At 40.2% G+C, this 25,767-nt stretch overlaps 1 protein-coding gene across 1 annotated transcript in view; it reads right to left on the reverse strand.

Moving 5' to 3' along the window:
- Positions 1-25,500, reverse strand: part of KCNN2 (potassium calcium-activated channel subfamily N member 2) — a 143,504-nt gene extending 118,004 nt beyond the window's left edge. Inside the window, exons 1-2 of the mRNA XM_014462066.2 lie at positions 24,238-25,500; positions 23,490-23,585 (exon numbers count right to left, since the gene is read on the reverse strand). Of these exons, the coding sequence (XP_014317552.1) occupies positions 23,490-23,585; positions 24,238-25,500 (1,359 nt within the window). The remainder of the gene's footprint in view (positions 1-23,489; positions 23,586-24,237) is intronic.
- Positions 25,501-25,767: the final 267 nt, after the last annotated feature.

Genomic DNA, 25,767 nt, shown 5'->3' on the forward strand with positions numbered 1-25,767 from the left:
CCCAGAAGAAAGGAGTGGGAGGAGCAAAGGAACAAGTAAGCATGCTAGTAATTCTAAGTGAAAATTGACTGTAGTCCTAGCTGGTTTTGCTCAGTGGATAGAGTGTTAGCCTGCGGACTAAAGGGTCCCAGGTTCGATTCCAGTCAAGGGCACATGCCTGGATTGCAGGCTTGATCCTCAGTAGGGGGTGTGCAAGAGTCAGCCAATCAATGATTCTCTCTCATCATTGATGTTCCTATCACTCTCTACCTATCCCTTCCATTCTGAAATCAATAAAAATATATGTAAAAAATATTTTAAAAAAGAAAGAAAATTGACTTAGATAATTATAAGCATCAACCTCACTTGGATAAGGTTGGAAAAGCAAGATGTAAATAAAATACTGGACATCATAGATGAAGGGAGGAAGGGAGATTAAATGAAGGGCTTTAAGAGTCATTATATTGTGTGGCAGAATGATAGAATTTCTGATTAACTTCAGACACCATTAAAATATATATTTGGTAAAATTTTAAGTGTAACCACTAAAAAAGGAAAACCAATTGTATAACTTCTAAACTGTTAGAGCAAAAAAGTGATTTTTTAAAAATCTTCACATCACAAAACATAAGGAAAGAAAAGAGAAAGATAGAAGTAGTGAGAAAGCACTATGAACTCAAAATAAGTATCAGAAATAAAGTATAAAAAGAACAGTTGCTATAATTAATGTAAATGAACTAGACTATACATCCAAAATATAATGTAGAGTAAAAAAATAATGTAGAGTAAAAAAATAGAGCAAATTGTAAAATGATAGATATGGCAGAGCATCTATGAGAAATTTAAAGAAGTATAAATACTATAGATTGTTTATAAATGCATTTCTATTTTGTTAGCATATGCAAGCATGGACTGGAACGATACACATCCATTTCTGAATGGCAGGAGCCTCTGTAGACAGGAGAAAATTAGACTTGGAAGGAAATTTCACCTTTGATGGTAATGTTCCTTTTTACCCATGGTAAATGAAGTCTGGGGTGGGGTGTTGGACGGGGGGACAAAAACCCTCTACTGCTGACAGGCAAGAAGCTGGAGAGCCTCTGAGAACAAATGCTTCTGAAATGTCATGAAACCTAGTCTCAGAGTCTCCCTCGCAGCACTGGGCTAGGGGACTTCCTTCTTTCCTTTTTCATGGACAACAAAAGGCTGCTGGAGCTGAACCCATTGAAGAAGCTGTGAAAGAAGAAGGTCACCAGAATGACTCCTTAGCTCAAATGCTCGGAGTCTTAGCAACTGGGAACACATCCCAGAAGCATGTGATACAAGAGCCTGAAGTCTAAGTAAAAACCACAGGGAGAATTTTTTTAGTTGTTTTATTGTCTTGTGTTTTATGTTTTCTAAGCAGAGCCTTCAAAGTTAATTAGAATAGAGCATTATAAAACATGTTAAACCCAGTCTGATGGCAGTAAAGGTTAAGCAAAATGCACTAACTTCCTTTTAAAAACATTATACCTGACTATTTCATGGCTGCCATGAGTTGTTATATTAATAGTTACTTTTCTGGTTGAAAAAAAAAACAACATGATAAAATAGACAGTAAGTGCACATTTGCCACAACTAGCCATGCCTGAATTAGTGTAATGGAGTCTTAATTATGAGGACTAGCTCTGAACACCGACATGGTATGACCAGTCAGTCGGGGCTGACTATCACTTTATTTATCACTTTATTTTCTTTGAATTCATATTAGACAAATAGCCTTTCTCCCTGTTCCATTAAAGAAGAAATAATCAGATGGGCCATAATCAAGTTTGATTTTCTCCAGAACCCATGTTAGGTCCATTTTTTCTATCCTAATGGCCTAACATAAAACTACTGTATCCTAAAGGTAGGATGCAGAAAATAAGGAAGGTAGGAAGTACAGTATGTTAAATTATTTGTCGGATGGGAGGAGGGTTGGGGACTGTGTGAAAAAGGTGAAGGGATTAAGGACAAGTTGCCAATTATAAAAACAGTCATGGGATGTAAAGTACAGCATAGGAATAAAGTCAATAATATTGTAATAATTATATATGATGGGTACTAGACTTATGAAGTAATAACTTTGTAAGTTATATAAATGTCTAACCACTACACTGCACACATGAAACTGATATAATATTGTGTGTCACTGTAATTGAACATTTTTTTAAAAATATTTTAACAAGGGAAAGTAGAAAGTAAAATGCCACATACTTCTTAAGGAAGGTTATAAAAAAGAAGCAACAATCTTGTGGCGGTAAATAAGGAGTGGAACCCATCTGTGGCAAAATAATTCTGAGGGGCAGAAAGAATGTATTTGCTGTCATTTTAGTCATCTAGTTCTTTACCTTATTCAGAGCATCACCTGTCCTCCTTCCATTCCTGAGGTTAATGCTAGTGACACAGAAATTTAGAATGAGAGGAAGAAATCTTGCTCAATCTTTCGGATGGCAGGATTTTTAAAGTTCCATATTTATTTTGAACATATTAAATTCAAAACTCAGGCTACTACCAAATTGTGATACTGAGGATATATGATAGTTAAATTGGTAGCGAATACACAAAAACCTCAAGGAAAATAAATAAAATCAGTTGACTCTATGTTCTACATTCTAAAATCTGGAGAGGTGATAGAAAGACTGGATAGTGTATTGCAAATAACATTTCAATCAAATTAAATGAAGCAAATGTTTTGAGACTATACCACAGTCAGCCTTTAGGGGAGAAACAAAATCAATGAAACAGTCCATGATGTCAAGGACCTCACAATACAGGGGAGAAAAATCTGTACAAGGACCTCACAATACAGGGGAGAAAAATCTGTACAAATCACTGGTCAGAATTCCACTGGGAAGGCTCCACCACAATCAAACATTGTGATCTTGGGCAAGTCACTTAACTTCTCCATACTTCCCATTCCTCAATGAGATAAAAATGCCTACATGGCCCTTTGCACACTCCCAGGCACACAGAGAGGGCTAAACAAATATTACCCACGTGCATCCTCATCATGACAGTATTATATCAGTACAAGAGGCTAGTGAAGGAGGAAGACAAGTAGGTCAGCCTGTGGGATCAGGAAACGCCTGCCAGAGAGGGAAACCTGAGCAGGTCCAAAGGCAGATGGATGAGAGTATATATATTCCAGGTAACAGGTGCAGCACAGACAGAGGAACAGAGAGCTGAGAATGACATATAGCTTTGGCTCTTCAAATGGTTTAGGATGGTTCCAATAATGTGTGTGTGTGTGTGTGTGTGTGTGTGTGTGTGTGTACACAGACGGGGGTGAGGGTATACTGTTAATGATTAATGAGGCTGAAGGGATAGGAAAGATCAGATCACAAAGAAACTTATAAGCCCAAGGAGGGATCTGGCTTTTCTTCAACAATATTCACTATATGCATTGAAGGTGATCCTCATGGATGACATCAGTTATATACATAAAAACAAGTAGGTATTCTTAAATTTCAAATATGAAACAGTACAAGCAAACAATGTAAGGTTTTAGTGTCCAGGGTCTAACTTACGTTCCATGTTAAGAAAAAAAGGGAGAGAGAGTAAAAAGAAAAAGGGAGGGAAGGAATGAATGAAAGAAAAGAAGAGAAGGAAGGAAGGAAGCAAACATGTGCAGGCAGGCAGGCAGGAGAGAGAGAAGACTGATGGTCTGACAGTTCATGAAATCTTCACACTCACCACTTTTAACAACAAGGAAGGGGTCACATATCTGCTTAGCTTTCCTATTAGAAGGTAGAGCATTTCACCACACCAAATTCATTCCATGTTTATTAAAGTAAACTTCCTAAGAGAGGGACAAATCTGCACATGTAGAAATAACATGACAGTTTCCTTAATTATATATATATATAATTTCAGAGAGGAAGGAAGAGGGAGAGGGAGAAAAACATCGACGATGAGAGAGAATCACCAATCTGCTGCCTCCTGCACACCCCACACTGGGGATCGAGCCCGCAACCTGGGCATGTGCCCTGACCGGGAATAGAACCGTGAGCTCCTGGTTCATAAGTTGACACTCAACCACTGAGCCACGCCTGTTGGGCAATGATTATTTTTTAAATTGAGTACCTTCCTTACTCAAAGATTCATAATTTATCTGCATAGAGAAGTAAAGGTAAATTATATATTTAAGATAACAGAAAAGAAACAGACAGGCTGCCACTCACTTCTCCCTCCTATACTCATGGTACATATGATTAATCAATCAAGGTCCTCGCCAGTACAGCCCTTCTGTGGTCTAAAAATCATTATCAATGGTATGCTACAGTCAATTACAAGTCTCCTTTGAAAGAAATATTTCCTTGGACTACCAAGCCACTTGGTTTGGTTGAGTTTATTGCTACACTAGGGAAATATGTGAAGGTAAATGTTATCAGACCTGAATGAGGGGTTAAGGTGGGAATTACAGAGTGGAGCACAGTTATGGCACAGACTCCGATACTGTCCAAATTTTATTAGTCATTAGCATTCTTTCCCATCCTCTACTTCTCTTTCATGGATAATTGAGTACTGGCTTCTATGCTTTCACTGCAGTTCTTTCTGAACAACTCCTAGAGACATATGAAAAAGACTAAATAAGACACATTTTATCGAAGGACTAATTATGGGTATAGATTGTTCTACCACAGTCTCCTTAATCAACTATGGTGAGTTAAAGGTAACATAATGTAAAATTCAGAGGAAACCATCTCCTTCATCTATATTGAAGTGAACCCAATGTTTGAATATCATAGCTTTTCAGGAAGTCATTACTTCACTTTATAGTTTTAACTGACATGGAAAATTGTACTTTCCTGATATATTCCAGATAAAATTATACCTAACAGTAAGGGCCATGTTGCAAAAAGAACAGAACCTTTGAGGTCATAGATTTGAATTTGACTCTCAGCTTTACTATTCACTAGCTGAATAAGAATTATAATCTACGTTAAATGAGACAATGTGTATAAATAGACTTAGCACATTGCCTGTCCACAACAGATACATGACACATATTGGTTATTTTAATACATATTAGTTATTTGCCTTTCCAAAGAATAAAGCAGGTGGCTAACAAACCCTGACTTCTCTTTTACATCGCTCAACAAGTTTCCACAGTAATCATGTTGCTGGTCTCCTATTCCTTTCCCACACCCACTGAGAAGCATTATGTGCCTCTTACTATGTCTTCCAATATGTCCCTTTTGCCTGATCTTCCCTCTTAAGACCATAGTTATCTTCAGGCAGTCAATATTTTAGCATATTCCTTAAGAAATATTACTTTCATCTCAATGTTACCTTTGTCACCACACCTAATTTTTAGATATTCACTAAATACCATCTGAGTGGAAGAGTAATAAGAGAATACAGGGTCTACACATACATACCCCACTCTAGTCTACAGGCTCAAATTTAGGAGCCAGAGATTTAGACTAAGAAAACCTGTCCAAAGTCTTCTGAAAATTGCACAAAACATAGCTAAACAGTTCTTCCACTAACAGTCATAGATTGGTTATTATAGCTATGGGCAATTTAGAAAACACTTTTATAAGAGACTCATTGTTTCTATTAACTTCATCTTCTATACTCAAGAAGGTTCACACATTCACAAAAAGTTCACTCAAACAGTCTTTAAACCAGGAACATAATATTAAACACAAACAGTCCAGAGAAAAGTTCTCAACATGACTAGGTCCCATTACATGGGTTTAACACAGGCAAGTTGCTAATCCTGGGAGTGGCCGATGTCCAGGGATGACAAAAGGCTGCACAAATGGACAAGGGGAATTAAAGTGTTTCATTAGACAAGAGAACTACTGAGTCCTGGGAGGGAGAGGAATTGTCTCCCAGGTTGGCTTTCTTTTTCTGCCCTAACATGCATAGAAAGAGGTGTCTAAGTCAAATGCCTCAAAACAGAGTAAGTTGAGTTTCCTAATGTTATCACCTGGACACAGAGAACATAAATGCCAACACATGAATAAACTGACTACAGATTTACTATTTCCCCCAGAGGCAGCAATGATCTCATGCAGATGCCTATACATCAAACCACTGTAACTGAGGTTCAGGCGGGCAAATATGCACTGCCGACAACAATTGGCTTTATTTACTAACCTCAGAAATGGCTATCTATCACAGAAAGGATCAGTGGCACCAGCTGACTTGGAGGTATTATGGATGCCAGAGATGGTCACCTATTAAGACTAACTGAAAAGCTAGAAAACCCACTGTAACAGCAATGGAAGTCAGGACTGCACTGCAGATTATTAATAAAGTAAAACAAAGAGAAAACATATGCCGTGGCCATCTAAGCTGCTATCAACTGTGCAACCATTTTCAGCCTATTTCTGAACCATGATTAAAATATGGGAAAAGTTATATACATGAGTGAATATTAAACTCATGGCTCATCTAATAATAGGATGATAATTTATCATTCTCTTACAGGTACAATTATCTAGATACATGAATATTATCATATTCTTCCAGTTTAAAGAGGAAATTGTACAATCAAAAAGTAGGTCCCCCACCCAAACTTTAACGTCCAGCACAGTCCTGGCACCGTCAGAAAGAAAATATGGACAGGAGGAGAGGACTTGCTCCTGCCATGGCCCCTCCCCTGGTAAATTCCATGGAGTGATGGATGGCAGCATACAGTGGTGCAGCTGGTGATGCCCCTTGGGGGCAAAAATATGTGTAATGAACCAGTTGTATGCTGTACCAAGGACATCACCATTCTCTCCCCCCTTGACTGGCCCCCATACACATCATGCAGTCATAACAGAACCCCATGATCCTTATCCCCAGTTACATGAAAAAAAACTGGGGATCACAGAGGTCATGATTAATAATGGCGAATGCAATAAAGACAACAATAATCACACCGTCTGTGTGATTACCATGTGCTCAGCACGGGTCTAAGCATATAATCTCAGTATAATACAGTCACCTCATGAGCTAGGTCCAATTCTCCCATTCCCCATTTTACAGATGAGAAACTGTAAAGTTGAGAGCTATGACTATGTTGCCAGAAGCCATTGGTAGGAAGTTAGGAAAACCTGGGTTTGAATCAAGCTCCATTTCATGTCGGGGCTCTTTACCACGATGTGAAACTGCTGGGCAGCTAGAAAAAGGAGGGCAGCTAAGTCCAACCGAGTGAGGTGGTTGACAGGGAAAGCTGCCGGGCAGACATGACTCTGAAGTTGAATTTTCATGCAGCAGCAGGATTTGGACAAATAAAGGGGGAAAGGTATTCCAGGCACAGAGACATGGAATACGGAACTACTTGGGGAACTGCAAGTAGTTCAGTATTGCTAGAGCAGAAGTGGCATATTGGGGTATACGAACAGAGCTGAGAGGGGTGGATAGGCAGATAGGGGTCAGATCATGAGAGCTGTGTTGTGAATCACCTACATTAAAGAAGGTCACCCTGACAACAACAGATGGCCATGAAATCACTTCAGAAGTGATGTGACAGAATTAGATTTATGTTTGGGTACATATTCTTGCAGCAGTGGGAGGCTGGGCCACCAGAAAGAAGTGGGGGTAGAGGGGGTAGAAGGAGAGTTGTCAAACTGGAAGCAGGGAGAATACATTCATACACATTAAAAATGACAATGGTAAAAACCAAGGCAGAAATTCCCAAAGGGGCTTTGCATGCTCCTCTTAGAACATTCTAGAAGGAATGGTGTTTACTTAGAGTTGTAATTTTTTGTGCCTTAGAAAACAAATGCAATTATACTAAAATCTGTAATATTACAGGTATTGTTACTTAAAATAAGGTCAAAAAGAGTTGAATTAAAGAAAAATACTAAATACAGTATAAAATAACATAAACATTAAAATATAAATAAAATATAATATATGCTATAACATATACTAACATTTTAACATATTTTAAATAAATTTGATATAAATATATATTTTATATAATATATCAAATATATAATATAATATAATCTATAATTATATTAGATATTATACTACAATAGTGTATATGTAATATATTATATTGTCATAATACATAAGTATATATTATATAAGTCTCAATATATAATATGTATAATATATGTATATATAGTTACATATTACATATTGCATATTATATTATCATAATAATATACAACATAGTATATAATATGGTATAATATAAAATATAATAAATATAAATATAGTAGAGATTATAGGAGGACCTGGGAAAAATCAAAGTTCAGAAACGCAGAACTAAGGCATTTGAGAATGTTACCAGGAAGCAGAGGTAATACCTGTAGGACCCAGTGACTCTGTGCGGGGGTAGGGGTGGTGAGGAATAAGGAGGGGAGATGAGTCGGGGAGGAGAAAAGACCAAGCTTCCTCACTGGAGCCCTGGGTGGATAGCGAAGCTGAAGTCCTTTGCTTAGAGAGCAGTCCTTTGCTAAGAGAACACATGGAAGAGGTTGAGGAGGGGCCTGGGGGAATAGAGAGGGCCTACAGGACTTCCAAGGGGAGTTGTCCATGAGGAAGCTGAGAGTGAGTGGAGATTATCTATATAAAACAGAACTTTAATCAGTAGGGAACATAAATAAGTAAATTAATAAATTATACACACAGTAATATTCCAGACCTACAGAAAAAAAACAACAATACTCTACTACTCCCCAACTTCATTTGTGATTTTTTTAAAAATGAAAAGTTATGGAATTAGAGAACAATCAACTATAAAACACTTTCTTCAAAATAGGAAACAAATGAGCCCCACTTCCTGATGGAGGCCAGCTACACCAACAGTGTCATGCGACTGTAAGGCACCCCCAGGCTAATTTTCCTGAGACTCAGTGACAGAATACAAAGGATCCTAGTCGACCAGGCTCTCGTCACTGGCCTCCACCAGAAAAGACTCTGAGCCCCAAAGTTCCTGCTTAGACTCCCAATGAAAGTAGTTCCTACTACAGCCATTCTACTCCCACGTGATGACATAAGTCTAATTCCAACAGGCCATGTCACCACAGACCCAGAAGTGCAAGTTCCTACAGGGAGACTGAGGATTGGGGCCATAGCAGAAATCTTCACGTCCCAGGTTGCCAGCAGGTCTGCCTGAACCTCCACAAAACACATACCTTAATAAGACTAAAATCAGAGCACAGAATAAAAATTACTTTTCATACAAAGGCAGAAGGAACATTTTTGTGCCTGTTTCTCCCTGCCTTTCTGGACCATCCTGGGCTCTAACTCAAGGGTCAGCAAATTTTTTTCAGTAAAGCACCAGAGTAGACAATTTTGACTTTGTAGGCCACATGGTCTCTGGTGCAACTACTCAGCTCTGCCACAGCAGTAACAGACAATATGTAAACAAACAGGCATGGCAGCGTTTCAATAAAACGTTTTTTGTAAAAACAGGCAGGCTAGATTTTCCCAGGAGACCAGATACTCGTGGGCTCTAGTTTGCCATGCCTTTGCTCGAACTAATCAAGTATCAGCCTTTTCTGGCCAATTTCTGTCTCTCCAGAACTTGGCTCAGCCACCTTGGACTACAGGGCATTATTACCCCCCACCTCCCTACCATCAGATCCTCCTACACTCTAGGCTCTGCTTCCCTGCAAGGGCTACAGTACTTACTTAATAATGATGAAAACATTAACATTTACTGAATGTGCCATTTATAATGTGCCAGGTGTCATGCTAGGTTCTTCATAAACACTGTCTCATTGAATCCTTTAAACAATCTAATGAGCTAGGTATATTTATCATCTCCACTGTACGGATATAGAAAATGGGGCTGAGAGGGGTAAAATTTTCTTCTCATGGTCATCTGGGTGAGGCTGAGCTCTAACCCCAATCTGTCTAGATCGAGAGCCAGAGTTCTTAACTGTCCCCTGGCTGCTTCCCAGAAGCACATGTGCCTGTCCAGATAGCAGGTGTATCTGTCCAACTGCTCGTCCTACCCTGTCCTCTGGGGGGCTATCCTTTGTGTTGCCTCCCACACTCTGCTGGACAGTGACAGGCCCTGCCAGATGGCACCCACTGCCTCCAGGCTGTGGCTCTTCCACTTTCACAAAGTTTTAGCACTCAACATAAATACAAGTGCCAAATACCATCCACCATGACCAGAAAACGTTATGTTTATGCCTATTTGTCCTCCCTCCAGCAACAGTGACGCACACAAGGGTATCAGAGAGCTGCACGTATCCTCAACTTCTCCCTCAGGATCAGAGTCAGCTAGGGAATCCCGACACGGCTGGAAATCTCAGAACACAGAGTGTTTCCCCAGACTATTCCCAACTGAAAATAAGGCTGGGGCGCTGAGAGCAATGGCCTATGTGAACACACCCAGTAGCGGTCTCAGAGATTGCTGGGTAGGGAGGGCCCTCCTTAGAAGAAAGAATCCAATAGGCAAATTTAAAACAAAGTCAATGAAATGATTTTGAAATCCTGCTCTTATCTTCCTGGTAAAGAGGACCAGATTTGTAGCGCTTTGTTGTAATTTCCCCCATTGTGTTGAAGAAAAAAGGGTAAAAATCAACTGTTTTAATCCTACTGTAAAGGTACAGGTCATAATTATACCAACAGAGGAGAAAGAAATGAGAGAAAATGAGTGAAAATTCGTATTCAGCCTGGGAATCACCTTGGTATCTGAGCTCATCACCTCTACCTCTCCAGCCTCCCAATCCTATTCCCTTGCATTGGCTGAGGAGGTTCCCATGTGGCAGCATGTCATCATTCAGGTCTTGAAGATGAGTCTTCATCCCACCCTCCATCCCACTGATCATCTTGTTATGTGCGTTCCTGCATAGTGGTGCAGAGAAGACCGCTTGTTGCTGGGCAAATGGTGCAGAGCAAGTGCTTACCCAGTGATTATGCTGTGTGGTTTCCATGCAGGATGTTCTGACATGGGCTTGTGGGACTAAGTCCTTAACACATGTTCGCTTTCTTTCTATGGCCAGTTGGAGAGAGAGAGAGAGAGAGAGAGATACTTGATGGATAAAGAGAGAGAGAGAGAGATGCACTTGATGGATAAATTATTTCGAAATAGCTGTCACTGAAGCAATCTGTGTACACGGTATCAGACTTCGAGAGACAGTGAATATGACAGCGCGTGGGCAGGATCTTCATCGCCCAATGCAAGGAACGCCCAAGGGACAGATTCCCAAACGTGAAGCAGAACATAGCCAACACATAGCAGCTAAAATGTAGGGATAGTTGTCCAAAAGGATAAAAAAGATTGTGCGAGATAAATGTACTGAAGGAAGAAAAGAACACAGGTTGAGTTTTTTAAATGATATACAAAATCTATACAAGCCAATGAATTCCAAATCAAGGAAATTTTTTAAAAAAGTAGTTTTCAACCCTAACAGCAGTGTTGCTGCTTCCTTCCCTGCCTCAAAACAGGCATATTTGATATTTCTCTTTGTAGCACTACTGCTTAATTTTTGAAAGTCTGACCAAATGCATTTTCACTAAGTATCCTCCTTGACAGTGGCAAATAGAAACCAATAGTGAAGATCTTGAGTAAAATACTAATGCAAAATGTATAATGCTATTCAAAATATTTTTAAAAAGAAAAAAAAAAGACAGAGAGAACTCCTGGACATGGACAGTGGTGTAGTGATTGGGCAGGGGTGGGGGGGGTGGGGGGGGAGTGGAGGTGGAAGAGGGAATAGAGGGATAAATGGTGATGGAGGGATAAATGGTGATGGAAAAATAAAATAAAATAAATAATACATAAAAACAGAATTACAATTTTGCAATATTACTACAGGTTTAGATAGCAAACTAATAGCATATTTAACTAAATAAATATATCTTAAGCTATTCTCACTCCCAAGGACAGATATAAGAACATTTCCTAAGTATGGGAGGATTCACCTATATGAATATAGGCCTATGGCAAGTTTCTAAAAGTCAAGATTCAGTCTAAAATTTTCATAACTAAACCCACATAAACTGAATTGTTGTTTGTCAATAATTTTGCATATATTCCAGAAGTACTAGATATGCCTTTGAAAAAGCATGAGGTGACTATTATAAATCACACAGCCATCACTTTTATATCACATTATATGCAAGCACTTCAATAAATATTCAGCTTAATTATTATTTTTGAATGTTTTTTAAAAAATCCGTGACCTTAAAGTTAAATCCAATACTAGGATATAATTTCCTTTAGCCACTCAGTAAAAAATTAAGCACTTTAAAAATGAGCACCCGTATATTTTTTAACACTAATGACAGTAGACACTATTCTCAGAAAAGCACTATCCAATGTCAAAACCAAGAAAAGAGTACTATAGTGCTTAATGCTTCCTCCCCAGAATTCAGTATGTTTCTGTTGAAACTAATCTCCAAATACTGCATAGAATGTCCTTGGAAGACCAAAACTTCCTGGTAGAAAGAAGACCACCTCAGTGACCAAGCAATAAAGCCTACATGTCCAAATTTCAATAGTCAGATTGCTTGGAAATAACTCCATCATAACACCTGTTGGAGAACTATTATAGATAAGTACATAATTGGGTAAAAATACTCAGAATATTCAAGAGTACAAAGAACAAATTATTGATGTAGAATACTGGCTGTTAAAACTGGTCTGTCTACATGGTTCATTTCAAAGTGTGTGATGTCTGAATCCCAATGTGTTTTATAAATTCAAAAAGCCAAGTCCAAAACTCACACAACAATAACAAAGAGAGACTGGCATAGTGCACACTCAACTAGTGAAATAAAAACAGAAAGGAGGATGCGAGCTCTCTATCAAAAAATCTAATCACTAGCCCAAGAACACTTTGAGGTGCTACTTGGTCATGTTACCACATAAACATTCTTCTTCTCAATTCTTTCAGACCTGTACTTCAAGCACTGTGGTTGGGGTGGTGACATATGAAACAACACTCTTATCAGACACAAACCAGTTCAGAAAAAGAAAAGAAGTTATTTCAATATCCTATAGGCTTACAATTCTGTCAATAACAAGCTCATGTCTTTGGCCTGAATACCAGAGGTTGAATACCAGAATTTTCCATTATCCAAATGATTCCCTTTGCTCACATTTCAGAGTGCCTCATGTAAGCCCTGTAAGTCACCAAGGTCCTAATTAGTGATGAGGAGGTGCTGTCAGCTGTGCCCTGGATGCCTGAAACCCTACTGCCCGAAGGAAGCCACACCTAGGTAGGTTTATAGGGGAAATGGCTATTTTGATAAAAACTGTTAGTCATAACATTATAGTTCTATAACACTAGTTTACAGACCTGAAACACCTAGAATGAACATTTATGTCTTCAGATAGCCAATTTGCCTAAGGGAGAATCTGAACTAACTCAGTTTAAAAAATTGGCTATCCTTAATATAGATCAAAGCTTTTTTTTTTTTTAAAGAACACTCACGTATGCACAGTCTAGATTATTAATAAACTAATGGTCATTGTTCAAATGCCCACTTTATCTTTTTGTTCCCTCTCATAAAACTTGTAAAAAGAAAAAAAAATCATTACTATTTCCCAAAGACCAGAGAGGCTGGGCTACAATTCTTCCCCTTCCACCCCAGTTAACCCCCAAATAGCTAAAAATACCCAGCAGCTGACACCTACATAGCCATCACCACATGCCAATCAGTGTTCTAGGTACATTGTGTGTGTGTGTGTGTGTGTGTGTGTTTGTGTGTGTGTGTGTGTGATACGTATATATACATATATGAGCATATAGATACACTTTCATTTATGTACATACACATATTGAGTGTGTGTGTCTGTGTGTATGTATATACATACACACTCAATTCTCATAGCAACTCAATGAAAAAGGTTCTCTATATTCCCCATTTTATAGACAAGGAAATTGAAGGACAGAGAGACTAAATAACTTGCCCAAGGTCACACAGCTAATTAGTGGCAGAGCTGGGAATGAGCCCAGACCCAGTGGCCCCAGAGGCAGTGCACAAAGCCATGAGGCTGTGCTGCAGAGAACCTTAAACAACTCAAAGGAGAGTCTGATTGCTCTGCTCAGCAGGAAAGTTTTAGAGAAACATGTCAGAAATTATAGTTTTTACAGCTTCTATAATAAAAAGGATTGGGAACATTTGGGGACAAAGTTATCTTCCAAAACTGCTTTCACACTGTTTCTACATAAACTTTAACTATTAAAAACGAGTAGATCCTCTTTTACCAATCTGGTTAGGCAATACTGAGGAACCAAGGTGATGGAGAAACAGAAAGGTAGAGCAGACTACCCAGACTTACAAAGTACTCGAAATACTAACCGGTAAATTAGACCTAGACATTCCAAGATATACCACATCTGTCATTTAATGAACTGGTCTGTAAGTACTTTAAAAATGAAAGGAGTAATATAAACTTTGGGGAGGACACATTGACAAACTATCAATTTTCCTTAAATAATATCCTTTAACTCAGTAATTTCTTGCTTGGCAACTTATCCTTAGGAAATAATCAGATATGCTCACAAAAGTTCATCTGCAATAGTACTAATGTAAAAGTAATTTTAAATAGGTTCTTTCTAATTTTTCTTAAGGTCTAAAAATAAGGAAAATAATTAAATTGATATCTATACGATGGGCAGAAATGGGGGCTACTGAGAATGTTTAATGGCATGGGGAAATTAATAGAAAGTTACATGAAAAGAAGACCAAATTTATTATACAGATATATAGCAAATACTATGACCATCTACTTAATATAAAACATTATTACATAAATAATAATTACCTCTGGGTGGTGAGATTAAACTGCCATATTCTTTTTTTATGTTTTATAAATTTTCTAACCTGAATAGTTATGAAATTTATAATCTGAGGTTTGACGGTCTGAAAGATGCTTCTCTGTCTCTGGATCTGTAAGGGGGAGAGATCAACCAAAGGACTTGTATGCATGCATATGAGCCTAACCAATGGACACAGACAACAGGGGGGTGAGGGCATGAGTGGGGAGTTGGGGGTGCAATGGGGAGATAAGGACACATATGTAATACCTTAATCAATAAAAAAATTAAAATCTCGAGAGAAAAACAAAGTTTTTAAGAGGAAAGGCATGTAATCATGAAGCCTGCATTGCATCGGTCTTGTTTCCTTCTTGGATATCATTAATAGATGATGAGATTGCCTTTCACAGAGAACATGCGGACTTCAGCAAGGGATCGAACAGTCCTCATGACACTCTTGTGAGAAATGTGGGCTAGCTGACAGGGTTCACAGAGTTGTTATTATTTAAAAGGCTGTATCAAGTATCACAAATGAGCGGACAGCAACAACAGAAAAGTCCTGCTGAGTTCTGACTGTGACTCAAGCACACCATCACTTTTCAAACTCATGGTTAGCGTAAAGCTAGGAAGAAGAGTTAAATGTGTCATTGGCAAGTGTGCAAAGCAGGTAGAAGACACTAATGTTGACGCTGTTTCTGGAACAGAATTTTACACTAATTTGAAACCTTGGGTCTTACCAATCCCCTAGCCAGTCCACACATGGCATTTTCCGAAACTAAAAAGTGTTTGTCAAATAAACATCAAATTTAGGATGCAAATAATTCTGACAGGATGAAATCTTGGTCTGAACCCAAGATGCTATTTAACAAGGTTAATAAATGTAAAACAAACATTCAGTTCAATTACAATTTTACAAGTGTTCCTTGGCAACAGTTCCTGTGAAGCCATGACTGTTCTAGACTAATAACAGTCAATATCAGGGATCATCTCTAATGAAGGGAGGTAACAACCCCATGGGCATCTGCGAGTACTGGGTACATTTCTGACCTTCTTCTCTAAAGAGGGAATTCAACAAAACAGAGTAAGCCCAGAAGAATGTGATTGGGGACAGTCTATGTCTGATGAGGAATAGTCAAAGAAACTGGGACTATTTAATTAGGAAGACATTGAAAGGGACTTACCCAATGTTTAAATGTTTGCTTTGTGGTTCTGTAAAAGGGAGAATCAATTTTTTTCTTTTATACTGGAAATTACAGTCTGTCTTCTGTCTCTATCACTCGACTGAAACAGCTCATCAAGGTCAGCAATGACCTTCAACTTTCCAACTTCAAAAGGCACTTCTCTACCCCTTATTAACAGATGTCCTGGTATTCCATACACAGCACTGTGCCTCCTTACAACACTCCCATCTTCACCTCGGGTATAGTTCACTCTTATCTCTCTTTCCTAGTTCTTCCTTTACTCAACCTCTAGATGTCAGAGGTTGATTGACTGTCGACCTTCTCATCTTTCTATTCTCTCTCAGCAATTCTATTAATCCCTGTGGGTTTAATTAGTCTCTATGTTCATTACTCCCAAATTTAAATTTCCACTACAGACCTTTCCTCTGAACTCTAGTTTCTCTTGTAAAGTCAGAGGCATTTCAAATGTATTGTGCCAAAACATATTTCTGATTCCACGTCCTACGCTTCAGTTTAAGTCTTCCCCTCCTGGCACCATACATTCGATTGCTCCAACCAGAATCCTGAGAATCATCTTTCTATAGTCCCTTGCCCTCACTTGTCACATCCAATCCACTAGGAAGTTCATCCTAACTCCAATATAGATCTCAGATCAGACCACTTCTCCTCGCCTCCACTACTGCTCCAAAGCCAGGTGACCATCTTTCACTATGACATGACTTGCCAAGGGTCTCCTTTTAGTCTCCAGACCAATCTCCTCAGAACATCAACAAAAGATCTTCTAAAACGTAAGCTGGATCATGACTCTCCCATGCTTTAAGTGTTTCAATGACTTCCCTACTGCAGTTTGAAACAAATCCAAAAATCCTTGACATGCCCTATGACCCTTCAATATCAGAACATTTCATCCTCTCCCACCCCATCCAGGACCATTCTCCCAGCGTGGGACACACCGGTTTGCTGTCATGTGTTTGGGTGCAGTAAATTCAGTCACCAGGCCTTTGCACAGATTCTGCCAAATTATCTATTTCTTACCCTTTATGCCTCCGTTTAAAAGTCACTGCCTTAGAGAGTGTTCCTCTGATCATCAACCTTGCACCCCCAATTATTTTCTGTCTCAGTCCTTATGCCTTCTTCGTGGCACTTATCAGAATAAGGAGTTTGTTTCTTTACTTAATTTTTGTTTCCTTATGCTTGCAATGTCAGTTGCAAGAGAGAATGGACTTTACTGCCTTATCACTACTATGTTTGCAGAGCTCAAAAATTCTTTAGACTTTGTCTCAACCTAAGAAAACTATTCCTAAAAATAAGAGCTGCCTGGCAATGGGACAACCTTGTACAGAAGAACTGACAATCATGGGAAGAGGGTTCACGCTGAAAGTGGGCAACCACTTTTATCAAAGTTGACATGAAGGGAGTTCCCATGCTGGGTGAGAACTGTGCCAGATAACAATTCAGGTCCCCTCCACGCAGTTTCTAGTTTTATTAATAGAATGCTTAGGGAATTTCAGATTAAGCATATACTTTTAAAGTAGCAAACATAAAATTATTTCCTCATGAGCAAAAATTCCCTCTAAAGCGGCCCCATTAGCCCAGCTGGTGTGGTTGAGTGTCGACCAAGAACCAGGAGTTCACGACTGGATTCCCAGTCAGGGCACATGCCCAGGTTTCAGGCTTGATCCCCAGTAGGGCGCTTGCAGGAGGCAGCCCATCAATGATTCTCTCTTATCATTGATGTGTCTATCTCTCTCCCTCTCCATTCCTCACTGAAATCAATAAAAATATATTTAAAATGGCCCCATTAAACACCTTCTACCCTGATGAAAAGTAACTCCCCTGAAGTTAAACCAGTGCAGGCTCCCTCTGTGTGCCCTGCCAGACGTGGTTGGGACAGTAACAGCCCACAGTGCCCTTCTTTCCAAGCTGTACAAAATGTGGCCCAGAAACAACTTGGCAGATCAAGCAAACCCACTTGTGGTAAACCTAACGTTCCACTCTTCATTCATTTGTGATGCTGCTCTGTAAACACACCGGGATCGTTTTATTTAGCAGCACACCCATTAATAATGCAGAGATCTTTGCACAGGCAGGCGGAGAAAATTAGTCCCGAGTGATTTCGTTACGACAGTGTCTACACTGAGTCAAAGGGACTGAGAGTCTCATTACAACTGATGTAGAAGTTGCTGGCAATACAGACCACCACATAGCAAAGCAATGCATGCAAGTTTTCTACTCTCTCTTCTGGAGTCTTACAGTCCCCCAGTAATTCTCATCTCCCTCACAGAGAAAGCAGAGACCTAAAGACCATTCTAGGACCATTCCTTCTAGGTTTTCAGCTTCCTTCATCTTCACCAACCTCCTCCAACTTTTTTTTTAAAGAAAAGTAAAATAAAAGTTGGCAAATATTTTATTCCAATGGCAACTTTACGATGCTTATTCTATTTATCAGATTAGACAATGCACCACTAGCTATTAGGGAATGTTACAAATAAGCCTATGAGGCTATGCACTTTGTCCTTAAATAATTTTTCTCCAAAAAGTTTTTCAGGAAGGCAGTAAACATTTTAGAAGCCGAAGATATTTAAAATTCTGTTTTATAATATCCAGTGTTTACCATGCAATAGAGGAATATGTGAGGAAAGCAGGGAATGTCAACTCTGAGAACCTTTTTGAAGGGCTGGTGAACAATACCTTTCCATTTAAAACAAACTCCCTTTGATCCAGAAATCTGACTACTGAATACTTACCATATGCATATATTCTAATCAGTAGATTAAAATAAGTATACCACTGTGTTCATTTTTAGCATTGGTTATAATAGCAAACACCTAGAAAACTCAAAGCACCTATCAGCAAACCACAATACATCCATAATGGGATAACATGCTGCTGCTACAAAAGGATGAGACAGATTTCTATGCGCTGATAAGGAAAACTTCCAAGATATATTACGAAGTAAAAGCATGTGTGTTATCTCAAAACACATAAGTGTTCATTCTTGAACATTCTAGAAGCATATATGAAAAACTTCAAAGTGGTTGTCTCTGAGAAACAGGACTGAGAGTCTGGAGAATGTAACTATTCCATTTATTTTAAACTCTTCTGTACTATTTGTTATTTTTACTATGTGTGTTTATTATTATTTCATTAATAAGAATAATGACTATATGCAGTATATTCTGCATGGTCTGGAAATGTCTACTTGCTCTCTGTAGGAGTGGGGAAGAGAACGTCCTTTGTGTGGCCTAGATGCAGGAGCAGAGAGAAATTTTAATTTCTGATCTTCCAGTTTCAGATCTATATTGTCCATCTCTGAAAAGCTACCTTGAAAGAGAATGAGTAGAGTTATTCCACTGCAAACGATACCAAAGAAAAATCAGTGTTTCCTCTAATGCTGCTTATTATGTAATTATATTATTACAAAAATGAAATCAAACAAAAATGTTTTCAACTTTAAAGTATAGCACTTTCCATTTTTCCAAATCCCACGAGAACCAGAAAGATCAGACTCCAAAGAGCTTTCTTTTCCAACCTAGAATCTTGTGTTTGCTTAACTCAGAATACTAAACAACTCTTTCAACTAAAGCTGCTTCCCTAAGAGAAATTAGAACATGTTAGTGTTGAAAAGATGAAGTGAAATCTACAAAATATTTCATGTTGAAAATCTTAAAGAGCATGTGAACTTTGTTTAGTATTTATTCCATCAAAGAAATCCTTCCAAGCCCACAGAAAAAGTGGTGGCGGGGGGCGGGGGTGGGGGACAGACATAAGAAAAGTCACGGGATACCATGCCTCTGGGGTTTTCGCCCCTATTAATTAGTATCAAGTGATAGTAACTAGCTTTCCAAATTGTATAAAAGAAATCTCTCTTATAGCACCTCTCCTTTGTCAGAGGGTTGTGATACACAGATAGGCACTTACCTAGGTTATTTTATTTATACCTTTTTGTTTGGGGGGGAGTGGCTTTTCTGAAGACTATATGAAATAAGGCCAAATGTCTATTTGAAAAAGTCTAATATCTTAGTAGCTGAAAACTCTGCCCACTAAATCTAATTTTATATAAACCTTCTGATAAAAAAATAGTGATTTCACTTTTTATTGGAGGGGTGTACAAGTAATCAATTAAATGAACTAGCTATAGCTTGATGCATTGAGCTGTCTGTGGTACTGAAAAATGACACCAAACTGAAATATATTGAGCTCTGTTCTTCATTACACTATATTAATTCAAGCACTTCCGTCCATGACTCACCTGAACCATCTTAGTCTGCCAGTGTGTATATAAACATTCTACAAAAGGTCACAGTGACTTGCTTTCCAAGGTTCTCCTTGGAAATGTCAAGGTCTCCCCATGATTTGTTAATCAATTCTGATATACAGAGCCAGAATGTTGACTATAACATTTACTTTTCCTGAATGCAGTGAGAAATCATACCATGTACCAAAACCGACACTAGTAAGCTCTCTCTCCCATCAACATGTTGATATGCTAAAAGGAAAAAAATGCCATTTTAGACACATGCTACATCCAAGGACATGCTCTGAATGGCAACATAATCCCTGCATTTAGTTCCTTAACTAAAAGCTAATAAATATATTAGGAATTCTTACTAGTAAACTGAGATTGCCTATTTGCTTAAGAGTTATTAAAGAACTTATAGCAGTGACATCTATAAGTAAAAAACAAGTCTGAGAACTTGGTTTCACTGAGCTTCAGAAGTATTTGGACAGTACCACCAACTCTATCCTCTGAATCTATTAGAATAATCCTGTTTTATTTTTGGTTCTTGACTTCTAGGTCAGAATCTCCACATTCATGTGGTCAATTTCTATTTTTTTCTTTTTAAGCATTTCAGGTAATAATATAGAGCTTCAGCCTGAGGAAATCCCTCTAGATCAGAAATTTTCAACTGACATGCCATAAGAATTTTTGAAACATGCAATACCTGACTTTTTAGTCAGGGGAACTGACCGCTTTTCTTTAGATTGTCAGATAAAAACTATGACAACAGCCAACACAACTATAGCCATCCAGTGTGAATGAATCAAAACTATACCTATTTTTTGTAAGATTGGTAAATTTTATATATATATATATATATATATATATATATATATATATACACACAGAATTTTAGTAATTATTTTATGTGTGCCATGAGATGGAAAAGGTTGAAAATCACTGCTCTAGATAAAACACTGAATGTAAAATCTATATCCAAAACAACTGATATTACACAAGCATGTATTTTAAAATGCTATTAAGTGTGATTATTTGAACAGAAACCATGTGCCATTTAAAATAAACCCAATTTAAAAAATCTAACATTTTGTAGTGTTTTATGACCCCAACAGTAGAGAAGTTTGTTGCGCTTATCTTCATTTTTCTCACTCATGCCATACATAACCAATATATCTATGCATTTTTGTAACAGAACTTGTCCTCAAAATTAGCCAATGAGTAGAATTCCTTCAAGTGAGACAATCTATAAAAATATGATTTCCGATATTTTATTATTTTCTGTAAGTTTCAGGAGTTCTAACATGGGATCAATTTTTTCTTACAACCTGTAATTAACATTTTGTAGCTCCTCTCACACTCCTATGTTATTTCAAAAATATCTCAATAATTCTTAAAAAGTCACTGTCTTTAGGAAGACACTTGTTTTTTTATGTTAATACCATCAAATGTCCTCCCTCATGAATGCTTGTGTAGCTGTGTGCTTTTCAGAAGGAATAGGTAATAATAGGAAGGCTGATGTTTATTAAAAGTAAAAACAACAACAACAACAACAAAAAAAAAACAGCTAACAGCAGCAAGGTCTCTTTCTAGAGTGAACTGAGTAAAACCACTCTGATCTCCAAGAAAAAAAAATTAGTTACTTGATTTTTAAAAATACCGAAAATATTCTATAATTATCTTCCAAGTTTAACCCTCTTCTTCATATACCAAACATTTGGATGTAGAGAGAAACCAAGCGAAATGTCCACATTCCAGGGCTGCTGACAAGCAGCAGGAAGAGCAGGAAGCATTCTGGACTCCACGCTTGGAGGACAGGGCCTGGTCACGCTCTGTACTGTCTAGCTGCGTGATCCAGCAAGCTACTCACCTCTTCTGACTTCAGGTCCTCATCTGAAAATTGAGTCAAAGAATCCTTACACCTATTTTGTTCCTTCCAGCTCTGTCTACTCTTCAAGTCAAAATGAAAAGATACACTCATAGTGTTTAAATTACATTTTAGTATCACTTAAAAAGGTTTGAATCTCACAAGCCTATGACCATTAGCACCTAATTAGAGAGAGATCTATGTAAGTTATTTAAATTTTAAAGAGATCAAATATGTATTTGCCTGGTTTTTCCAGTGCAGTTTTACTACTTACTCTAAATATTCTCTCTTTCTAATTTTCATTCTCTAACCTCATTCCTTCAAAATCGCACTTTTCAAAGTTTTTGCAAATTTGAAAGCAAGATGAAGTAATTTCTCCCTCCTCATTTGGGGTCATGTGCATTTTTATTTTGTTTGGACAACTGTTAAAATTGGTTTCTTCCATATTTAGTGTGTGTGTATATATATATATATATATATATATATATATATATATATTTGCTAATTACTAACTTAAAATTAATTTAATTTCTAATTAATGCTCAGCTCCTTCAATGGCACGTTCTATACAATGTTTTAAATTCAAAGGCCACTCCTAAAAGACAGCAGGTCAAATTTGATGGTTTAATAGTTCCACCAAATGTCTCACAACTGCTCCAAAAATATCAGAAAATACATACCAGTGTAAATTCTACACTGGGAAATCCCAAATCACTCCTAATTTTTGAAAACTCGATTTTAATTCACAAATCTTAATATATCCTTGACTGAAGGTTACAGCAAAGTATACCACTCAAAATACAACCCATGAATATTGTATAGAGGATTCTGAAGTTGTCAGCAACAGCCAAATCTAACAATAGAGCTCCTGGCTGCATTTAAAACATTTTCCTAACAAGACTGCTCACAAGAGCAGTAGCCTTTGCTCTTGACTGACATTTTTGAAAAATGATGTAATGATTGTAGCTAAGAATCTATCACATACCATATATATAGAATTTGTATTCAAAACTTACAATTATTTTTTAATGATGGGGGCTATAGAAAGGGTTAGACATTTCTCATGTCTTATTTATATACATTAGCTAGGAATATCACCAGCCTATTTTCTTCCCTAGGCTACATTATAGGAAATGATCCAAATGGATACAACCTTCCATAATGAGGCACCACTAGGAAGTGGTGGTATCAAACAAGAATACACGTTTACCCTTCAGATTAAGGCTAGTGCATAATTGACCTTAAGGACAAGAAGTGCAAAAGTGGATCACCTGAAAGAAGACAGGGGAAAATCTGAAGGGCTTGATAAATACATCCCAGAAATGACTGCATGCTTACATGCTGCACTGTTTTGTTTTTAACTTCTTGAAGGAACAGGTCAGGTGGTATGTAAGAATGCAGCATGTTTCTTCTGTAACCTCAAGCAAGGACATGAGGGCTTGGAAAAAAGCTCTGCTGCCTTGAGCTTCTCCGGGCTGGAGGCATGACTCTGGGTCATTCATAAACAGCAGAACCTAAGTTACCTGTATTTCCCTGGCGTGGTACACGATGATCAGACCGAGCAGAATGATCGTGGAGAGACTGATAAGGCATTTCAGAGCTAAGGAATACAGCGACGCCTGCAACACAGTCAGACAGAAGCACTTTTAAGAAAGAAGCACTTTCAACCAACCACCTAGGCCCCTGAGTGGTGAGGGGTTGGGAGGGTCAGTGAGTCCCCCACCAAGTGGGCCTGAACTCCCAGCTGGGTTTGGGGGACCCCTATCTTGGCTCTACGATCTGTCACATCACTTAGCCTCAAAGGCAAGCGAGAGGGGAGGACAGCTGGGAAGGCGGGTGACCAGACAGCCAAGCAGCGGGGTCTCGCCATCACAGACCCAAGTGCAGCTCCTAGCTCTAGGAACCGGAGAGGAAGTTACTCCTGAGTTTAAGCTCTCCGGTTTGAAAGGGCCTCCTAAATCCCGAGCACCAGAAGAGGAATAAAGCATGCTTTCCCACACATTCCTGGAACCACTTATTTAATCTACCCAAACGCGCTGGGCACTCACTGTCTCCAGAACTTTGCGCACGGAAAGGCTTCCTCTCCGGAGTTGCCTTGCGGACTAAGCGTGCGCTTCTGAGCCGCGTTCACTGTCCCAGCGGGCACTGCCCTCCGATTGTCCCGGGAAAGCTCGCAACTGGCAGGCGGGGAGTTCCCGCCAGTGCCAACCCCAACCACCTGGCATCCCGCTCTGCAGCCCCGGAAGGGTGGGCAGGGGTTCGAGCGCGTACCTTGTCGTAGGCGCCCCACGACAGCTCGGTCTCAATGACCATAACCACGATGCCGAACATGCCGAAGATGAGCGCGTAGTCACTGAGACGCTTGCGCTTCTCGAAGAGGGCACGCCGGTGGCCCAGCTTGTAGCCGATGTTCTGGTTCTTCTTCTTGCTAGACTTGGTGCCACTGCTGCTGCCATGCCCGCTGCCGCTGCCGCCGCCGCCTCCAGTGCTGCCTCCGCCGCCGGTTCCATAGAGCGCCAGGTTATTGGAGTTGTTGTGCTCCGGCTTTGACACCACGATCTCGGGGGCTGAGGACGAAGCTGCAGCGGCGACTGCAGACGGAGAGGACGCGCCGCCACCTCCTCCGACGGACGCGGGTGGCTGGAGGGGCTGTGCCTCCGAGTCCATCTCGTGCAGGTTTCGGCGGGACGCGCTCAAGTTGCTCAGCGGACGCATGACGCCCCCGTTGTACCTGCAGCTGCTCATGGCTATTTCGGTGAAGGGGTTGCTCTCGCGGCGTGCCTGGGACTGGTGGTGCTGGTGGTGCGCCAAGTGGGGGTGGTGGTGGTGGTGCGAGAGCGGGGGCCCGGAGCCCAGGCTGCCGAGGCTGCCCGTGGGGCTGGCGGCGGGCTGCAGGCTGTGGCACTGGTGGTACAGGGAGGCGGACGCGGGCTGCTGCGCGTACTGCTGCCGGAGCGCACTGGCATGGCTGGACGGAGTCAGCTCGCTCACATTGAGCTGGCTGCCCCGGCGCGACGAGCAGCAGCAGCACGACGAGCCCGACAGCGGCGAGGAGGTGCGGGTCCGGAAGGCGCCGCCGGGCGAGGAGGTGCGGAGCAGAAGGGACAGGTTATCCCCCGCCCCCGCCCCCGCCCCGGGGGCACCGGAGGAGGCGCAGCTGTTGCACCGGAGGCATGGGCTGCTGCCGCCGCTACCCGGCTGCTGGTGCGCGAGGTGCGGGTGGTGGTGTGCGTGCGGGAGGGACGCGAAGGGCGGGCACGGCTTGTCCTGGCTCGGTTGCTGCTGCTGGCAATGCAGGTGTGAGGAGCGCGGCGGCGGCGGCTGCTCTGAGAAGAAGCCGCGCTGAAACTGCAATGGGGTTTCCATGTCAGGGCTATTAAAGCTGCAGGGAGACCAGGCGGTGGTGCACCCTGCGCAATGCGTTATGGTCGGGAGCGGGGACTCCTGCTGCTGGTGCGAGGAAGGGCCCATGCCGGCTCCGGTAGAATCCAGGCGGCGAGTCCGATTGGTTGGGCGCACCAAAACAATGGGCATGACATCACCTGCGGGGACCAAGACTGAGTTTGCGGCGCGCGGCTCAGGGGAGCGTGTGTGTGTGAGAGGGAAAATAGGGAGAGGGATCTGCAGGGTGAAAATCCAAGGGTGCGCAGGACAAGGTGAGGGCGAGGATTCCACCTGCCGATTGGGAGCGCCTGTGAGCACCGCTAAGGATGGAGAGCCCCCAGGCAGTGCAGCCAGGCTGCAGGGGTAGGAGAAAAGAAAGGGTGTCCCTCCCTTCCTTCCGTGTCGCGCCCCCCTCTC

Source organism: Myotis lucifugus, unplaced genomic scaffold (genome assembly GCF_000147115.1).
Source record: "Myotis lucifugus unplaced genomic scaffold, Myoluc2.0 scaffold_0, whole genome shotgun sequence".
Classification (NCBI taxonomy): Eukaryota; Metazoa; Chordata; class Mammalia; order Chiroptera; family Vespertilionidae; genus Myotis; species Myotis lucifugus.